This window comes from Schistocerca gregaria, chromosome 3 (assembly GCF_023897955.1).
Source record: "Schistocerca gregaria isolate iqSchGreg1 chromosome 3, iqSchGreg1.2, whole genome shotgun sequence".
Taxonomy (NCBI): Eukaryota; Metazoa; Arthropoda; class Insecta; order Orthoptera; family Acrididae; genus Schistocerca; species Schistocerca gregaria.
Genome location: NC_064922.1, coordinates 256,100,627 through 256,120,235, shown reverse-complemented (window position 1 = coordinate 256,120,235; position 19,609 = coordinate 256,100,627). Strand labels below are relative to the sequence as shown.

The window sequence follows — 19,609 nt, the reverse complement described above, 5'->3', positions numbered from 1 at the left end:
AAATCGTCCTCATCGCTGTTTGTTAATGTTGATGATGTATATACTTAGTCTTATTTTTGTTATGAAGATAAAAATGGATAGTTCTCTCAGTAACTTCATGTGCCAATACTTTAATTATTTAAAAGCTTTTGACAACATATTTCACTATGTTACCTTATTTTTTTTGTTTTAGCCCAACATGTACCGCCTAATGCAACTAAGTCAGACTACAATTCCTGTTGCTGCTACATACACACACCTATTTTCAAAGAGTCGCAAGGTGAATAGGGTTGAAATTGTCGCAGACTTTCCAAAGGGTGATGATGCAGAAGTTGTTTCATCACTCCAGATTCATCCACAGGGATGGTGTGCACTTTCTCGTAACATCAGTAATAATGAAACATCTGAGGTGGGTCACAAAATTGGTACAGGTTCATTACACATTGTATGTATTTTGATTATTGCTGTTGTGTTACTTACAGTCCTGAATACTGTTTGCTAATTTTCATTAATACTGAACCCTTCATTGTGTTCAAATGTTCAAAAGTACAGAATGAATCAGCATTCATGGGAGCTACAATTCACCTGTATGGATATCTGAAGGCACACAGACCTCCTGAAAAGGCAGACAAATAGTGCATCACTTTTTGTGAATTGTAAACTCTCCAGTGGCAGCTACCTTGGTTCTAATGCATATAGAGAAATCAGCTAGAGCAGAGAACAAACTGTTCCTACAGGTGGATAACACACGATAGACACTCTATAAGTCATAAATGAGTTTATGAAATGGGGCAGGGCAATCAGTCTACAAAGTAAATTGTCTACAAATCACTTGTGTGCAACCAGTGCTCAAGTGTGTGGGACATATGCCATATATGACTGATGGGATACTGAACATGTATAGAAAAGGACAGCACAAATGGTCACAGGTTTGTTTAATCTGTTTGAGTGTGTCACAGAGATAGTGAAGGAACTGAACTAGAAGATCCTTGACGATGGACTTAAACTCTCCTTAAAAAGTCTGTTAATGAAGTTTCAAGAACTGGCTTTAAATGATGACTCTAGAAATTCACTGCAACTCACTATGAACTGCTTACATAATGATCATGAGATTAAAATTAGAGTAATTACTGCACCCACAGAGGCCTAATAACTGGTACTCGGAACGTACCCTCTGCTATGCACTTCATGATGATTTGCAGAGTATGGCTATGGATGTAGACATAGCAGATGTGAGACTGTGGTGAGAAAACTTTAAAAGCATGGAATTAATTGAATCTAGATATTGGTTAAGTAACCTTCATATATTCAATTACAAACGTGAGGAAAATGACAGATTCAAAATTAAGAAATTAGGTTTGGAAGGTAACTCCGTACTATTTCTTACAATAACTTTGAAAGTGTTTTTCAATTGAGGATCAATCAGAGGATTGAGCCTTAGTGGATTTTACTTGAAACAGCTTTGATTTTTTGCTGCTGCTGCTGCTGCTGCTGCAGTTGTTGTTGTTGTTGTTGTTGTTGTTGTTGTTGTCCACAGTCCAAAGACTGGTTTGTTGCAGCCCCTCTCCCCACCTACACACACTTGCTTCCAGTATCCCTCTGGGGCCCTCATAACTGTTCCATGAGTACATGATGTTGAGCACAGGCCCCCAAACTATTGGAATACATCCTTCCTTTCATTTGCTGTAGTTTCTCTTCTCTGACTGTCCATTCTGCTTGTTGCTCACTTTCTCATGGTGGCAGCTATGATGTTGACCAGCTATTCCTGAAGTTCTGCTTTCAATCTTGGAATCTTCTTTCACTCACCTTCTTGTGGCTGAAGTAACTTGGAATTCTTCTCTGTGTTTGACCTTCATTTTCCAAATTTTTTTGTAGTGCGGACTGAGGGGGTAAGAAAAATGTAAATAGTGCCTACTGCGTACAGTGTTAAAGATCATCTGAGCACAATACCTGCATAGGCTGCTATTTGCACTTCAAAGCTAACACTGTAGCCTCTCAGACACACCCTTTTGATTGAACCTCCAGACAGGGATCAGACTTCTGAAGTCTGCAATGCTAGGTCCCCACACATGTCAAGGTGTAGAAGCTCGTTTTCCTGAGGTATCAGAACTCCTGACAGTTGGCATCGTGCTGGGTGGCCTTTGCTGCAGCTGGGAGGCACCCTTGGGGACAACCCCTGATTGAAGTAGGTTGCATCACAGACTTTTTGCATATGAAATGTATTGAATTACACCAGGACAGTGGTTATTTCGATCTGGCCCTCTCTTTAGACAGGAATCAAAACTTCAACGCAGATAGTTAAAACCCTGCTGCTTTTCCTATCGTGTTTACACTGTGGGAAGAGGGACAAGCCTAACGGCTAGGAGTGAAACAATTTATACAATAATTATTATGTATTTGATCTGATAGGGACACTTTTACTGTGACAAAGTCATTATTTTTGTGGAACGTAGTGAAGATAAATTTGAAGAAGTTGAGTCATTAGGAAAAATGCACGTTGGATCACTAGTGATAAAGTCCCTTCTTCTGCACCGAGTACAGCTCTTCAGACATGTGAACATCTGGATGACATACCACTGACAACTGCCCCACACAACACTTTGAATATGGTCCTAGGAATCATCTTCCACAAGACCTAATGCTCCAAATAGACAAGGAGCATTGAAGTAATCATGAGTGGCAAGGTGTACATTTTGTCTGACATGCCCAGAAAAAGTTCCAAGGATAATAGAATAGATACAGATGCTTTTAACTTTGCCTTGGAAGGGAATGTCTACTGAAAAAAATTAGTCATGACATACAGCTGTGATGTGAAACTTTATGCCCATTGCCCACGAGATGCTTGTGACGTTTGCACTATGGTCATGTTGTCCTCTTGCACGGCAGACCCATAATGTGATAACTGTGGATGATCACTCCGTGGAGGCAGCCCTTGTGAACAACCACCCCTGTTTGTACAAACACCATGCTCCATTTCACTGGTTTGCCCAGTCTTCATGAAAGGAAAGAATATACAGGAAAATAAACCTATTGACAGTCTGTCATGTATTCAGGTATGTAATGAAATGTGAATGCCTGCATCCTGTGGAAATGATGTCCAATTATGTGAAAGTCAAGGCCATCACAGCCACTACCTCAATATTTTTTGAAATTAGTTCTCCCACCCCACCTCCTTTCTTGCAGTTCCTGGCACCGTATTCTGGAACCACTTCTCATGTTTGACCAGAGGAGCAGTTTCCTCCTTCGGCGTCTACCAATGACAAGGCTTCTTCTTGGGAACACTCTTGCTGGAAACCACAGATAAGATGCCCAATGCCAGCCAGTGGCTGAGGAAACTGTACCCTGCAGGTTCCTAGGTTGCTGCTCTTCATCTGTCCACATGCTCATTGCAGGTAGGCCCTCACAAGGATCCCAGCCACCTAAGGATGTGAAGGAGAAGAAGAAGAAGAAGAATCGGGATGAGGCTAATCCAATGACTCTGCAGTCACCACATTCCTCCATGCAATGAGAATCTGAACCAATGCTCGTGACAGGCAGTGAGCGATCCTGGGGTGTTACTGGTCCTCCTGGCCCCTTCACTCCTAACCTGGACAAAAGTAATGTGCTCATTCAGTGGAACAGTAATGGTTATTACCACATGTGCCAGAACTTAACACCTCGGGCATGGATGTGTGTGATGTCTTTAGGTTAGTTAGGTTTAAGTGGTTCTAAGTCTAGAGGACTGATGACCTCAGATGTTAAGCCCCATAGTGCTTAGAGCCAAGCCAGAACTACAACACTTCATTTCCTCTTCTTCTGCATTATGCATTACTGTTCAAGAAATGCATTTCAGTGGTGGCCATTCCTCAATGCTGTATGGTTATCATGCATTCTGCTGAAACTGTGCTGGCCCTGAGAGGGCATCTGGAGCTGTCTATACATTGGTTCGCCAAAATGCCTTCAGTGAGTGGATTCCTCTTCGTACCACATTGTAAGCAATAGTGGTGCAAGTGCAAACCAACTCAGCAATCACCATCTGCAATATTTACATACCTCCAGGCAGGCTATGTACTTGAGTCGACCATCTTAATCCAACAATGTTCCCCCCTTTTCTGCTACTTGGGAATGTGCATCATCCCTGTGGGGGAGTACCGTTTCATCTGATAGTGGCCTTTACTTGGCAGTCTTCTTTCTGAGCATGATCTGTGTTTTCTCAATGATGGTACTCCTACCCACTTCAGTGGCATCTTTTCATCTATTGGGTTAACAATCTTTTTCCTCCTGTCTTGTGGCTTCACTGACTGATCACTATGGTCACTACATGATGATCTTTGTGACAGTGACTACTTTCCAGTGAATCTGTCACTTCCTTGCCATTGCCAGATGGACTGACCAGATTGCACTGACAAAGTTGTGCAAGACGTTTCCGATGCAATCATCCACGCCACCGCTGTAACTACTGTTCCCCTTTCTGCAGGTCCTCTCTACCTCTGGCTGGTGTCGTGGTGGACCACAGACATTGCAGTAGCTCTCAGGATAACTGAACAGCCCTGCATCATTTTAAGTGACAGCCTTTGCAGACCAACTGTATCTCTTTTAAGCGACTTCATGTTAACTCTTGCTATTTAATTAAACAAAGTAAAAAGAAATTCTGGGAGTGCTGAGTCTTCTCCCAGAGGATATATGCCTCTTCCTCCCAGGTTTGGAGCAAGGTCCTTATTCTTCTGGGCTGCAAATGATCAACAGCTTTTCCAGGTCTTGAGCTTCAGGTTAGTCTTTGTACCGATGCCTCAGTTCTTCCTTAAACCTTGTGATGCACATTGACAGCATCAGCATCCTTTTCTTATCCAGCTACCTTTCTACTGCAGAAATGACAAGTTGAAGAAATCTGCATTTGTTTCACTCCCCACCCAGGCGAATCATATTTTGAACCTTTCACTGACTGGGAACTGCTTCAGCATCTTGCCGTGGTCCCAGCCCCTGATTCAGTTCGTAATCAGGTATCCCAACACCTGAATATTATTTAAAGGTTCCATATACTCTGGGACTCAGTAGCACATCTTTTTTTGCATTCCATGTTTCACTCAAAAATTGCTTCTTTTTTCCGACAAGCTAATAATTTGGCCCATATTGAACCTGTGATTTTGCAAAAGAACATTTCTCCGATTTCAGGCTGAAATGTGTGCCTTGTAATCTTGACAACAGACTTTCTAACTCTGTAGTATGTTTCTCAATCATTTGGAAAAATACAGGAATGTCATCCAGATAGAGCAAACACACAGTTGGTTCTAAAGCTTCCAATAATAAGCTTGCAAATCACTGGAATGTGGTGGGTGCATTTCTTAAGCCAAAACGCATCCTTAAAAACTCTTATAGCCTGGAAGGTACTTACAGCCTGTCTTGGGATGTAGTCAGTCCTGCCTGATTTCATATCTGAAGTGATAAAAGACTTTATAATTCCCTAGTTTATCCAAATTTTTGCTGATACGAGGCAATCGGTAGGTATCGGGCATGGTGACTGTTTACTGCAGTCATATCCTCACATAGATGGTAAGTCTTTTCTCCATTAACAGATTTTTTAGGGGCTGGAGGAACGTTGTATTATTCCAACTTCAAGCTGTTGCTGAAAACACTCTTCAACTACTGACTGCAAGAGATGTGGATTTCTGTAAGGCTTTTGTGCTATTGGTGTGATATCCATGGTTGCAATTTTGAGGTAGTTGGCAAATGTTGCCTCTCCTCAGAGAACAACACAAATTCCTCTAAGACTGGATACAAAAAAACCTCGCTTAATCTTGGATAAGTGTAGTTACTCTCCCTACAAGCGACTTTTAAGTAGTGTAGTGATTGTATAAATTTCTGTTATAGGCAACGATTTCTGCTTCTTACTGTCCTGAAACTGTTTTCTTTCCTTTGGAGGTAACTCATCAGTAGTCGTCTTCTTTTTACTGGCCAGTAGAGTTCCACATGGTGTTAAGGCATCTTTCTTCCCAAAATTATCGGACCCAACCGGAACATACAATTTCTCACCTATTACCTTGACTTAACAGAGACCCTGTTTCATATGTCTTATAGCTGGTAGATAAACTCATTCTGGATGAACTGATCAACCAGACAGAAAGTTCTGCCAAGCTCTTGGATTCCAACTGTCACCCAGAGGACTTTCCCCTCGTCTGCTACATATTGTTACTTTGATATTGGCTTTCAACACCAAAATAGCTGGCTGTATAGAAACTTGGGAGATACGTTGCTCCCATCCGTCGGAGTTTCTCGGACGTGTGCATACTACTGCCATTGAAACGATTAATTGCTTCACTGAATTCAACAGTATGAGACCAGTAGTCAGTCACACTTTAAGGACTGGTGCAGAAAATCATTCCCCTGCATAACATCAAAATCCTGCTTCTGTTTTCCTACTGTCACCCTCTTGAGTTTATAAGTGGTTTCATCCATTATTCGCCCAACAAAACAAATTCCTGTAGGCTTAATTATTTCAGAAACTCAACATTTAATACAGCAGTGGGGTAGCTTCAGTGCCTGCTTTATTGTGCGTGTCAACTAAAATTCTTGCTTGTCTTCCTCACAATGTTTCAGAAACAATCACTTGTTGCCACCTCTTGTACCCCACAGATATTGATGGGGTGTACAGTTCTTAATGGGGGCAGGATGGCTACGACTAACCCCTCACCCCATCCCCTGATCATTTCCCTTATTAGCTCTCATTTTTTTGGTAACTTTGAAAGCTATCTTCACCATAGTTTGACCTGTTCTACTTCTGAGGGCAATTTATGTCCACTTCCTATTTCTCTATAAATGGGGCAGCAGGGAACCTGATGTTGTAGGTGGTATGACCTGCTCTCCCACATTGTCCGCAGTTAGTTTCATTAGTGAACACACAACACAGCTCATTATGGCTTGAAGGGGTAGAAACAAATTGCCCTGCTTTTTCACATAACAGTGGGAAGCAAACTGCTTCGTCTAGTACTTAATTATGAAATGTATTCCTGTTGAGGATGCATGTCTGACAGGAGTTAGTTCTGATCCAGTTAGTAAATGTCTTGGAATTCTTCCTCGGTCTCTGTCAGAGAATGAATTGTTTATCGTGACAGTCACTGACTCCCCAGTTATCCGAATACCATTCTGCTAAACACTTTATCAAAGTTTCAGATCCCTCTCTATTCTTCAATGCATCAACAGATTCAATGTACGTGTATGCATCCCCGTGTTTTTTATTTGTGCCACGTTTAATAAAAAAAAAACTGTTTGGGCAAGAACAAATGCAGCCAGCATTGCAGACATTTTGCAAGGAAGTAATCAATTTTCATTAGATTTTCCTGAGAATGAGGGGATAAAGTTTACCATTGGGAAACTGCTCACAACAGTAGATGATGGAACAATTATACTTGCATTGACCACTTTAGGCTCTCACTTTCTGGTCACTTGAATCTGATTTTGATGTGGCTGCACACATTCAAATCTTGCCTCCAACTGTAAACTTTCATGTACGAGTTTCTGTATTTGATTCGACAGAGCCTTAATGAGGTCATCACCATCCCCTTAAGCAGGGCTTTCCTGCAGGGATCATGTCAAAGACTGGTTATAAGCAGAAGGGCCTATCACTTGCACTAGAAACAATAAAATTAAAGCAAAGTGATTAATAACTCATAGAAAGAGGGAAAGTTCCCATGTCTTCAATGCAGCTACACCAACTTAGTAATTTGTAGACAGACTGGTGAGAAGTGGTGAAAAAGGAATGACCAGTATGTGCACTGTGGAGGCAGAGATGACAGCACACCATGTAGTGGCAAAGCCAGACAGAACCAATGGCCCTCAGAGAGAAGGCATTGCAGCAGTCGTGGTGAAGGTGAAGGTGCTCCCATCACTGGTGCTCAGACCCTCATGGAAATGGCTGTGCAGGAGACAGCAGCAGAAAGGTTGTCCCAGCATTGGATGTCAAGAGGACAGCGACAGGAAATGAACTGAAGAGGCATAGCTGGGCAGCATTGGGAGAGGCCTGCAGTCAGCAGAACTTTGTGTGGCTGAAGAAATTGGGATTCGTCGTGGTGTGCTCATGTGCAGCGCACTAGTGCTTAGATGCCCGGCAACAATGAAATGTGCCAGATGGCGCGGACAAACTCCATGCCTCGCAGTGCTGTCCTACAATAGCCAGATACAGCCAAGGGCTAAAGTCTGTTTACTAATAAGACTATGACTCTCACCCTTTGACAACAGTTTCATAACAATATCCAGCCATAGAAGACAGTAATTACTGGATCAGTTGGTGGTTGCCCCCTGATTCTGGTGCCAGACATACATACGGGAATGTCTAGGCTTAGGAGCAGGCATACAATGCGGGTTTTTACAAATAGAAGAGGAAGATTTTCCCAGGCAATTGTGAGGTATATTCTGTATGAAAATGGGTACATAGGCACACCTGTGAATGACACCAAACATTTGTGGAGGCCATTACACATAAAGTAAGGAATAATTAATAAGAGGGTAGGAAATGACAAATTGTCAGTTTGAGAAGCATCAGCAGAGAGAAAAAGCCCAACTTGGTAGGCCACTCTGCTATTTGCATTACAGTCCTCATGTGATCCTCTCCCTAGGTGTCCAGTGGTAGAGGGTTGCGAAGACACTCACCAAGGCATCCATTGGTCAGCAGTCCTTACCGTGGGAAGTATGCTTATCCCAGCATAATGTGCTGGAGCAGTGCACAAGGTGTGAGAGTGTTCTCTCGACAAGCAGCTAATTGAACCAAGAAACCAATCCAGAATATAAAAAAATTATAAATTTTCCATGTTCTGTCCAAATGGATGATCTGCATATCTTCCTTCCTTCCTTCCTTCCTTCCTTCCTTCCTTCCTTCAGTATCACCTGATTTAGTTAGACCAAATACCATTACCATTATGTACTCTTGCTGGTGCTCATTTTATAAAGTACTATTCAATGTGCTCAACCCCTCTTCCAAATCCTTTGCAGTCTTAACAGAATTACATATTCATCAGGAAATCTCATAATTTTTATTTCTTCTCCATGAACTTTAATTACCTTTCCAAATTTCTTCTTGGTTTCCTTCACAGCGTACTCAGCATACAGATTGAACAACATTGGGTATAGGCTATAACAAAGTCTCATTATGGCTTTCCTTCTGTGTCCTTCAATTCTTATAGCTTCAGCCTAGTTTCTGTACACAATGTTTATAACCTTTCACTCCCTGTATTTTATCCCTGCTACCTTCAGAATTGCAAAGAGTGTAATCCAGTCAACATTGTCAAAAGCTTTTTCTCTATATATAGACATGCTTGTAAGTGTAGATTTGCCTGTCATCAGCCTAATTCGTCTGGTCAAACATGTTCCTACATTTCTGTGGAACCTGAACTGATGTTCCCCAATGTCAGCATCTAACAATGTTTCCATTCTCCTATAAATAATTTGCGCCATTGTGTTGCAACCATATCTTATTAATCTGTTGGTTCAGTTGTATTCACGCTTGTCAACACTGCCTTATTTAGAGTTGGAATTATTACATTCTCCTCATAGTCTGTAGGTATTTCTCCTGTATTATATATCTTTCCCACTGTGTATGGTAGTTTTGCCATGGCTGGTTCTCCCAAGGATCTCAATAATTGAGAGAGAGTGTTGTATTTTCCAGTGACCTTTTTTCTACTTAGGATTTCATTTCTCTGACAAATTCTACTCGCTGTATGAAATCTCTCATCTCGTTTTCACCTACTGCCTCTTCTCTTTATATAGTGTAGTTCATTACCCTTATACAGATTATCTATATATTCCTAACACCTTTTAGTTTCCCTTCTTTGCATAGTACTGTCTTGCTGTCAGAGCTCCTTGTATTCATACAGTTGCTTCTTTTTTTCTTCAAAGGGAAGATGAAAGTTCAGACCCTGTCCAGACATCCTGATTCAGACTTTCCATGAGTGCTCTAAATTGCTCCAGGCAGCTGTCGGAATGATTTATTTCAAAAAGGGCGTGTTTGATTTTCTTCACCATACTTCCATAATCTGAGCTTGTGCTTCATTTCTAATGACCACACTGTCTTCGATATGTTAAACAACTTTCTTCCTTCTTGCTTTTCTCCAAAGATTTCTTTAATTTTTTTGTAGGTGGCATCTACTCAAATGAGCCAAAACATTATGACCACTTGCTTAATAACTTGTTTGTCAATTTTTGGAATGAAATAAATCACTGATTTGGCTTATTGGGATCTGGCAGTTTGTTGGTAGGTTTGTGGATTAGTTGTCTACACACAGGTCATATAATTCATGTAAATAATAGGCCACTGATTTGTGTATGCAGTGATGGTGCCCATTAGGGACCCAGATTGTTTCCGCATGATTTACATCAGACAAATTAGGTCACTGAGACATCAACGCAAGTTCACTATAATGCTCCTTAAACAACTGTAACACCATTCTGGCTCTGAGACAGCACAATTATACTACTGAAAGATGACTTTGTCATCAGGGAAGACATCAAGCATAAAGGAATGCAGGTGGTTCGCAGCTGTCAACATGCCTTCCATTACTACCACAGGTCCCATGCAAGCATAGGAGAATGTCTCCTATAGCTTAATACTGCTCCCACCAGCGCATGGCTATGGTGCAGTGCATGTTTCAAGTCACTGTTCACCTCGAAGTCGGCGTTTGTGGAAACCGTTATCAACCTAGTGTTGCAAAAATGTGGTTTACCCAAAGCGCCAACACATTACCATTGATCAATGGCCAATTCATGATGGTCCCATGCCCACTGAAGTCGTAATAGATGATGTCATTGGGTCAACATGTAAACATGTAGGGGTGGTTTGCTGCAGAGCTCCCATGTTCAACAATATACGATGAATGGTGTTCTTCGAAACACTGGGTGTGCACTGGCATTGTGCTCTTTTGGAAGAGATGCCACAGATCACCATCTGTCTTGCTTTATAGAGCAGACAAGGCTCCAAACCCTACATTCTGTGAAGAGCCATGGACATCCAACTATTTTGTGTATGGCTGTAGTTTCACTGTCCTACATCTTTCTGTAGATACTCACGACAGTAGAACGTGAACATATGACTAGCTTCACTGTTTTGGAGATATTTGTTCACAGGCTCTGTGTAATGATAATCTGCCCTTTGTCAAAGTAACTTATCTCAATGGATTTCCATTTGCAGGCCCTATCTTTGCTAGAGTGACCCCCCATCTGTGTCTGCTCTGCTTACATACTTGCATCATATGCCTGCAATGCCACCTTTCAGCATCAAACATTGCAGTGGGCAGTGTTCATAAAGTTGTGGATGATCAGTGTGTCTTTCCTCTAGTTATACATGCTTCTATAGCCTTGCAGTTCTCCTGTGCACAAACTGACCTCTAGCTTATGTTCCATCAATATTTGATGGGATTCATGTTGGGTTATCTGGGTGGCCAAATTATTTGCTCAAATTGTCCAGAAAGTTCTTCAAACCAATCACGAACAATTGTGGCCTGGTGAAATGTCAAATTGCCAACTAGCTCTGCAGATGATGAAGAGGTTAAAATAATGTAAGATGAGGTAAAGGAAATTATTCAGATGGTTAAGGAGGTCAAAAATTTAGATGTGTTGTGTAACTGGGAATTTGGCAGTTGGAAATGTAAGGGAAGGGAAGATAGTTGGAGAATATAGGTTGGAGGAAAGGAACAGTAGACACACCTACCTAAGCTAAAACTTGCTTTAAGAATCATGAAAGAAGATTTTATATATGGAATATACATGGGTACATTAGATAGTTTCAGATTGTTTACTTAATGATAAAACAGAGATTTAGAAATCAGAATTTAAACTGGTAAGACATTTCCAGAAGCAGATGTGGACTAATATTTTGGTTATAAACTGTAAGTTAACTGCAAAAAGGTTGGAAAGTAAGGATATGAAACCTTGAATGAGTAGCAGACCTAGTAGAAATTCTGAACAACAAAAGAGATATTCTGTATATTGATGGAAGGAGAAAATACAAAAATGCAGCAAACAAAGCAGATGTCTAAAAAATTAGGTTGGCAGAAAGTACAAAACGATTAAGCAGGAATGTTTAGGGGACAAATGAAAGACTTTAGATTCATGTGTGACTAAGAGAAAGATAGGTACCACCTACAGGAAGATTAAAGAGACCTTTGTGCAAAAGAGAAACAGCTTTTTGAACATCAAGAGCTCAGATGGGAAACCATTTCTAAGCAAACGGGGAGACGCATGGAAGGAACATATAGAAGGGCTCTATGAGGGAAATGAACTTGAAGACAGTATTGTAGATAGGTAAGAGGAAGTGGATGAAGATAAAGTGAGAAATTTTATACTGCGAGAAAAATCTGACAGCCCGCTTCAAGACTGAAGTTGAAACAGTTCCCATGGAATGGAGCTAGCCGTGACAAAACCCTTCCACCCAGTGGGCAAGGCATATGAGAAGGGCAAAATACCCCAAGACTTCAGGAAGAGTGTAATAATTTCTCCAAAGGAGGTAGGTGTTGACAGGTGTGAATATTACCAAACGATCAGTTTAATGAGTCATGGTTGCAAGATACTGACTCAGATTATTTGCAGAAGAATAGAAAAAACTGGTAGAACGTGCCCTTTGATGTTAACAGTTTGGCTTCCAGGTAAATGTAGGAACACGGTGGAATAGTGACGTGACTTATTTTAGAATGTTAAAGAAAGACAAACCTTCATTTATAGTATTTGTTGATTTAGAGAGAGGTTTTGACAATGATGACCGATCTACAGTCTCTGGAATTTAGAATATATCGGGGTAAAATACAGGAAACGAAAGTTTATACGGCGTCTACACAAATCAGACTGCAGTTACAAGAATTGAGAAAGGAATGAGACAGAGTTAGATTCTATCCCCAGTATTATTCAGTCCATGCATTGAGCAAGCAATGAAGGGAATCAGCAAAAGCTCTGGAGAAGGAATTAAAACTCTTGGAGAAGAGCTGTGAGGTTTGCCAATGACTTTGTAATTGTAAGACTGAACAGCATTTGAACATAACAGATGGTACTGGGTAGTTTAATTAAACTGATGTATTTAGAGTGCTGCAGTGTGGGCTGTTTACATTGCAGGATGCTGAAAAACATTAGGTATGTTCATTAAACAGTGCGTTCGGAGTATGCTGAAACAAATGATAGTTCAGTTTTGTGCCACCAGGTGAAAACATGGTTTTTTTAAGCAGTCAGAATGTGGCGTGGGTGCAAAAAGAGGGAAGAATCATCAAATCTATGATAATGGTAGTTCTGACTCATTTATTAGGGTATGGTCACAAGTTACAACATGTGCTCAATATGGTCTCCCATTTCAGCAACATGTTGCATCCGCAACACAGCACAGTCGACAGTTACTCGCAGCATATCTGGTGTAATCCGAGTAATATGTCATCCTATTCTGTCCTTCCGATCAGGAACAGTCTAGATACATTTTTGATAGCCACAATGTTTCAGATATTCCTACGACCAGAAGTCATGGATTTAGTTCAGAGTATCTGGAAGGCTTCACATTCTGAAATTTCCTATAGATGATGTGATCGTTACTGAAGATTTCTTGAAGCAAATTTTCACTTGGCAGACAATGTGTGGTGTTGCCCAATCTTGCATGAAAATAGTGCTGTGGACACAGTTGCGTTCTTGCAAAGCTGGAATCACATGTTGTACAAGGAGATCACTATAATGTGCAGATGTCACAGTACACTTAACAGACCTGTGAGATGTCATCTCGTCAAAGAAAAATGGACCGTGAATGAAGGAGCTTCTGAAACCACAGAACACAGTCACATAATTGTAGTGCAGAGGATGTTCCTGCATGGCATTTGATGGAATATAAACCCATTTGCGACAGTTCTGTACATTCATGGTGCTGTGCAGAGTAAAATGTTTCCCCACCACATGTCATCCATTTCCATGCATGCCAAAAAATGAAGGGCAAAGTCACAGCTTTGTAGCGTTTCTTTGGAGTTCATGTGGTGCACATTCTTAATCTTGTAGGGATACCAGTGTAAAATTCACTGCAAATTCTTACGAACTGTTGAAAACCAATTCCCTTGACACAGATCGAGTACGGGCTGCAGAATTTGAGACATGTGCTGCACAGTCAGCCGTAGCTACAGAAACTGTATCAACAACTAACATGGAAATGGGCCACCCGCTTCTCCCTGCTACATCACCTAATTCATCAGTTTCTTCAAATTAATTGTTGATCATATTCTTTAGCTCATTTGTTGAAAAAGGGTCTCTTTGCAGTTGTTTTTGTCGGCGATATTCCTGCAGTGCTGCACTGCTATTGCTGCTGTTCAGAGAAAACTACTTTACCAGTGGTGCATAGTCTTTCTTCTCAATAGCCAATGTTTTGTGTGGAAAACTTCACCTTCTCAAACCTTTACACTGACAGGCACTTCACAGAAGAAATCAGCACTTGTCACCAAGTGACAAATGGCGTACTGATGTAAAAAACAGGAAACATTTCACATTATGACTGCTTACAGAACTATATTTTCACCTTGTGCAGAAAATGGAACTATTTTTTTTTTTCCTGTATACTCCATGAGTGCACTGACTGATGAACATAGGTACAATGTTTCAATGTCCTACGATGTATACAGCCAACATTGCAGCACTAGGAACGCTGTCAGTTTAATTATAACCATCTGGTATCTTGAAAAGAAGGTATAAGATGAGTGGCAACAAAAGTAAACCAAGGATAATAGAATATAGTTGAATTAAACCAGACGATACTGAGGGAATTAGATTGGGAAATGAGATATTAAAAGTAGTACAAGAGTTTTGCTAATATCAGACAGTAAAATAACTGATGATGCGCAGAGTAGAGAGGATATGAAATCAGACTGCTGCAGAATTTTGTGCATGAACTGACCTCTCGATTACGTCCCATGAATGTTTGATGGGATTCATATCGGGCGAAGTGGGTGGCCAGCTCATTCACTTGAATTGCCCAGCACACTGGACTCACATTCGGGAGGACGACGGTTCAATCCCGTCTCCGGCCATCCTGATTTAGGTTTTCCGTGATTTCCCTAAATCGTTTCAGACAAATGCCGGGATGGTTCCTTTGAAAGGGCACGGCCGATTTCCTTCCCAATCGTTCCCTAACCCGAGCTTGCGCTCCGTCTCTAATGACCTCGTTGTCGACGGGTCGTTAAACACTAACCACCACCACCACCACCACCACCACCACCACCACCACCACCACCACCACCACCACATCGAATTGCCCAGAAAGTTCTTCAGACCAATTGGAACAATTGTGGTCTGATGACTTGGTGTATTGCCATCCATAAAATTTACTTTGTTGCTTTGGCACACGAAGTCCATGAATGGCTGCAAATGGTGTCCCAAGTAGCTGAATGTGACCATTTCCAGCCAGTGATCGGTTCAGTTGGCCCAGGGGACCCAGTCCATTCCATGTAAACGAAGCCCATACCACTATGAAGCCACTGCCAGATTTCACTGTGTCTTGTTGACAACCTGATTCTATGGCTTTGAGGGGTCTGCAGCATAGTCGAACCCTACCATCGGCTCTTACCAGCTGAAATCAGGACTTAGCTTTGCAAAGGCTCTCATGTCTGTTGCCTCCTGCCATAGGCAATGAACACCAAATTTCACCACACTGTCCTAATGGATTCGTTCACTGTACATCCCACATTGATTTCTGTGGTTATTTCACACAGTGTTGCTTGTCTATTATCATAGACAATTCTAGCAAGATACTGCTGGTCTCGGTCGTTACGTGAAGACCATTGGCCATTGCGTTGCCCATGGTGAGAGGTAATGCCTGAAATTTGGTATTCTTGACATTGTCGATCTCTGAATGTTGAATTACTTCATGATTTCCAAAATGGAGTTCTGCTGTGTCTAACTCCACATATCATTCCACGGGAAAGTCTGGTAATTCCTGTCATGTGTCCATAATCGTGTCAGAAACCTTTTTAAATGAATAATCACCTAAGTGCAAATAACAGTTCTGCCAGTGCAGTGCCCTTTTGTGCCATGTGTATGCGATACAACTGCCATTTGCATATGTGCGTATTGCTATCTCATGATGTCATCTCAGTTCATTTCCCAACAGTCTCATGTGTGCAACTTCTGTAGTAGTGCACTGACATGGAAAGCAAAAAGGAAGGGCTTTTCAAAGCCTGGGTTTTAAAATTGCTTTTACTTCAATACAGACAAGAAATAAATGGTACTTTGGTAATGTTTATATCCAAACAGTTAATTCTCAAGATTAGTATTAAGTCTTGATCCAAAATATTTTAACTCTCAGAAGAATGGTAAATCTTCTTGGGAAATTCCTTTAAAACAGTTTAAAAATACTTCTTGATTCTGCCTTGCAGATTTGTTTAGTATTCTGTGATTTAAAACCAAAAGATGCTATTCACAAACTGAAATTTGTTTCATTTTAATGTTTTTTTTTGTGTGTTCATGATTTGATTTACAATTCTGACCATCTTTCCTTTTTTCAGTGGACTTGTGTTCATGACATTCAGGATTTAGATTATCCTGACACAGAGAGTGAAGTAGATTTTCAAGAAGCTGAGGAAGAGGAATCATCCTTGTTGAGACCTGGGCACAGTCAAAATAGTGGCGGCAATAACGACACAGGGCAGAGCAGTTTTGCGCCATCAACTCGTGCAGGTGCAGGTGCAGGTGCGGGTGCTTCTAGTGGTTCATCTCAGACTGCATCATCTACAGAAAATGATTCATTCGAAACACGTTTAAGACGTGATGCAGACGATTTGCTTGCACGCGCATCAGAATTGAGTGTTAGTCGTGGTTTCTCAGCTGCGAGTGTGGAGCTTCATGTTTCTTCAGCTGATGTGTGGGAAGCTCTGGTTGCCATAAGGGAGGCAAGAATACGCCGCGAGCGAGAACGTGAAAGGGAACGTATGGAGCATGAGTTTTCTTTGGACCAAGATTCTCTGCCTCGTGGCTTCCAGTTCCGGCTGTCTTCTGCAGCTAGTGCAGCTAGACGAATAATATCTGAGGAAGTTGCAAATGACGCGAGCATGAGTGATGTGCCTCACGGCCCTGAAGGAAGAGCAGCAAGGTTTCGAATATTAGTCCACAGGACTTTTGATGACGAACCTGCGCCCGGATCATCACCTCGCAGAAATTCCAGTCGAGCAGATAATGGTGATGCACCTGATGCACAAGTGTCCTCATCTTCTAGAAGTAGGCCTGCTGTTTCAGGGAACACTGTAAACAGTCCAGCAGTCCTGATACGTCCACATGGAAGCAATGGCTCTGGTGCAATTCTTATAGTAAATCATCGCGACGTGTCTCGCTCTTCAGGTAATTCGTCTTCATCTGAGACGAGGCGTGTTGGACCTACGAGAGTGTATAGAGTAAATACAGGGACAATAAAGCCAGATCATCCAGGCAAACTCAATCGTCAGATACATCAGAATATGCAGCGACTTACTCATTACATAGAGGAACCAAATGTAGGAAAGGGTTTTATAAAGGAGCTTTGTTTCTCTTCTGATGGCAGGCTCATTTGCTCTCCTTACGGTTATGGTGTTCGGCTATTGGCATTCTCCCCTGACTGTGCTGAATTATCGTCTTGTGTTCCTGCTGTTCCCCCTGTGCGTTTGTATGAGTTAGCCTCACATGTATGCCATACAGATATAGTTGTTAGTACAAAGTTTTCACCTCAGCACTGTTTACTCGTGTCAGGTTGTTTGACGGGAAAAATTGTGTGGCATCAACCAGTGGTGTGATTGCACTAGACTTCAAGTGAAACATGGAATGTCTGTTGCAGAAAGCAATTAAAATGTTTATATGTGTATGGACATGTTTCGTAAATGTGGTGATATAGTTGATGTTATGATAAGCTTGGCTTGGCACTGTAATCGTAGAACTGAAATTTGATGTTTGATGTACCACAATACTTAAAAACTGTAACTGTAAAAAGAATCTCAGTGATAACTTTTTTATCATTTGTGTTTTGAGTAATTTCCAAAATTAATGTGGGCTGCTCCAGGATTTCCTTTTTATCTTTTAAAATTCCCATGCTACAGGAGATAGGACTTCATTTAGTTTATATATATGTATATTTTCAGCTGCATGTAAAATTCATTTGTGAAAGAACATGGTGACAGCATATTTAAATTCCAATTGTGTTCCAAGGCACACTCCATTTTATACATTAATGTATATGTATGAAAGTAGTTACCATTTAAACCAGATTTGAGTGCTTATTACTGAGTCTGGGAATTATTCTTGTTTCTAAACAGGTTTTTATTCTTGATTAAAATTATGATGTGTGCGTGTGTAAGAAAGTAATGAGAATTTTAGCTCTTTCCGAGGTACACTGTTGTTACTGAAGTCATATTTTTCCTCTTCTGTAAACCTCATATCACACGTTTTATTCCAAGCATCTTTAAACAGTAGTAGGCATATTTCATTAAAAATGTTTATTGTAATGTGAATCTCTAAGAGAGGATCATCTCAAGTTAAATCTTTTATAATTGACAAACAGTGCATGAGTATTACTGTAGACACCAGAGATTGCTATCAGCAGTTGAACAGATCATATTAAATGCACTTGATCGTGTAGATATCAATGTAACAGTATGTAATATGAAAGGCATTGCAGATAAATATCGTCAAAATAAATTTAGTGTAATATACTGGAACATGCTATATGTTTGTGTCATTAATCAGTGAACTTGTTATAAATTATTCTCTGTGAAAGTTTACTTTGACCACATATTGAGCATAATGTGCACCTTGAGTAGTGGATGTGGTCAGAATGCATATAACTGAATGTGATTCTGATTCTGTGTGTGTAGTTAGTTTTGAGGTTGGAAATAAGAGGAAAAAAGGTGTGTGACGGGGTGAGTAAGAGTGCGATGACTGAAGAAGATTCAACAAAATCTGGACAAATTTTAAGTTTCTTTAAACAAAATTTTATTTCTGAAATGTTATGTAATATCCTTTCACACTTTATGTGGGCAACTTCAATAGAGCACAATTATTCAGTGAGTCGTCCTTTACATTCAAAAGTAATCAGCACATGCATTAAGACATTTATCATACTGGGTGACGAGACGAGCAATTGGCCTCTGATGGATCCACAACCGCATCTACCCTTGCACTTTGTCTGCCTGAAACTGATGTACATGTTTCTCTTTCTTCATATTGCCAAAGATGTAAAAATTGCTCAGTGAAAGACCCAGGCTGTACAGAGAATGTTGCAGCGCTTTCCAACTGAATTGCTGGAATGTAGCATTTGTTTAATTTGCAGCATGGGGGACGGCATTATTGTGTAGGACGGTTCTGTCCAAAAGCATTCCTGGGTCTTTGACTTTATGGTGCATCACACTTTCTGCAAAATGTCTTCATAGCACTGCATGTTGATTGTGGTTCCACACTTTAGTAACTCGATGAGCTGAGGGGCCCCTGCAGTTGAAGAAGAAAGTTGTAATGATCATACCAGAACTTGCGTGGAGAGCTTTGGATTTCTTAGTTGGGAGAGATGTGGGATGTTTCCACTGTTAATATTGCTGTTTGCCCTCTGTCTTTCAAAATGCTGTTGGATGCAATCATTTTGTTGCATGATAATGCCTGCCCCCATACTGCCCATTGGACAAAGGCTATGCTTCAGTGATGTAGTTGG

At 40.9% G+C, this 19,609-nt stretch overlaps 1 protein-coding gene across 1 annotated transcript in view; it reads left to right on the top strand.

Moving 5' to 3' along the window:
* The window catches only part of LOC126354122 (DDB1- and CUL4-associated factor 10), a 63,238-nt gene extending 44,605 nt beyond the window's left edge, over nt 1-18,633 (top strand). Inside the window, exons 5-6 of the mRNA XM_050003519.1 lie at nt 173-388; nt 16,452-18,633. Coding sequence (XP_049859476.1) covers nt 173-388; nt 16,452-17,708 — 1,473 coding nt within the window. The 3' untranslated portion in view covers nt 17,709-18,633. The remainder of the gene's footprint in view (nt 1-172; nt 389-16,451) is intronic.
* Nucleotides 18,634-19,609: the final 976 nt, after the last annotated feature.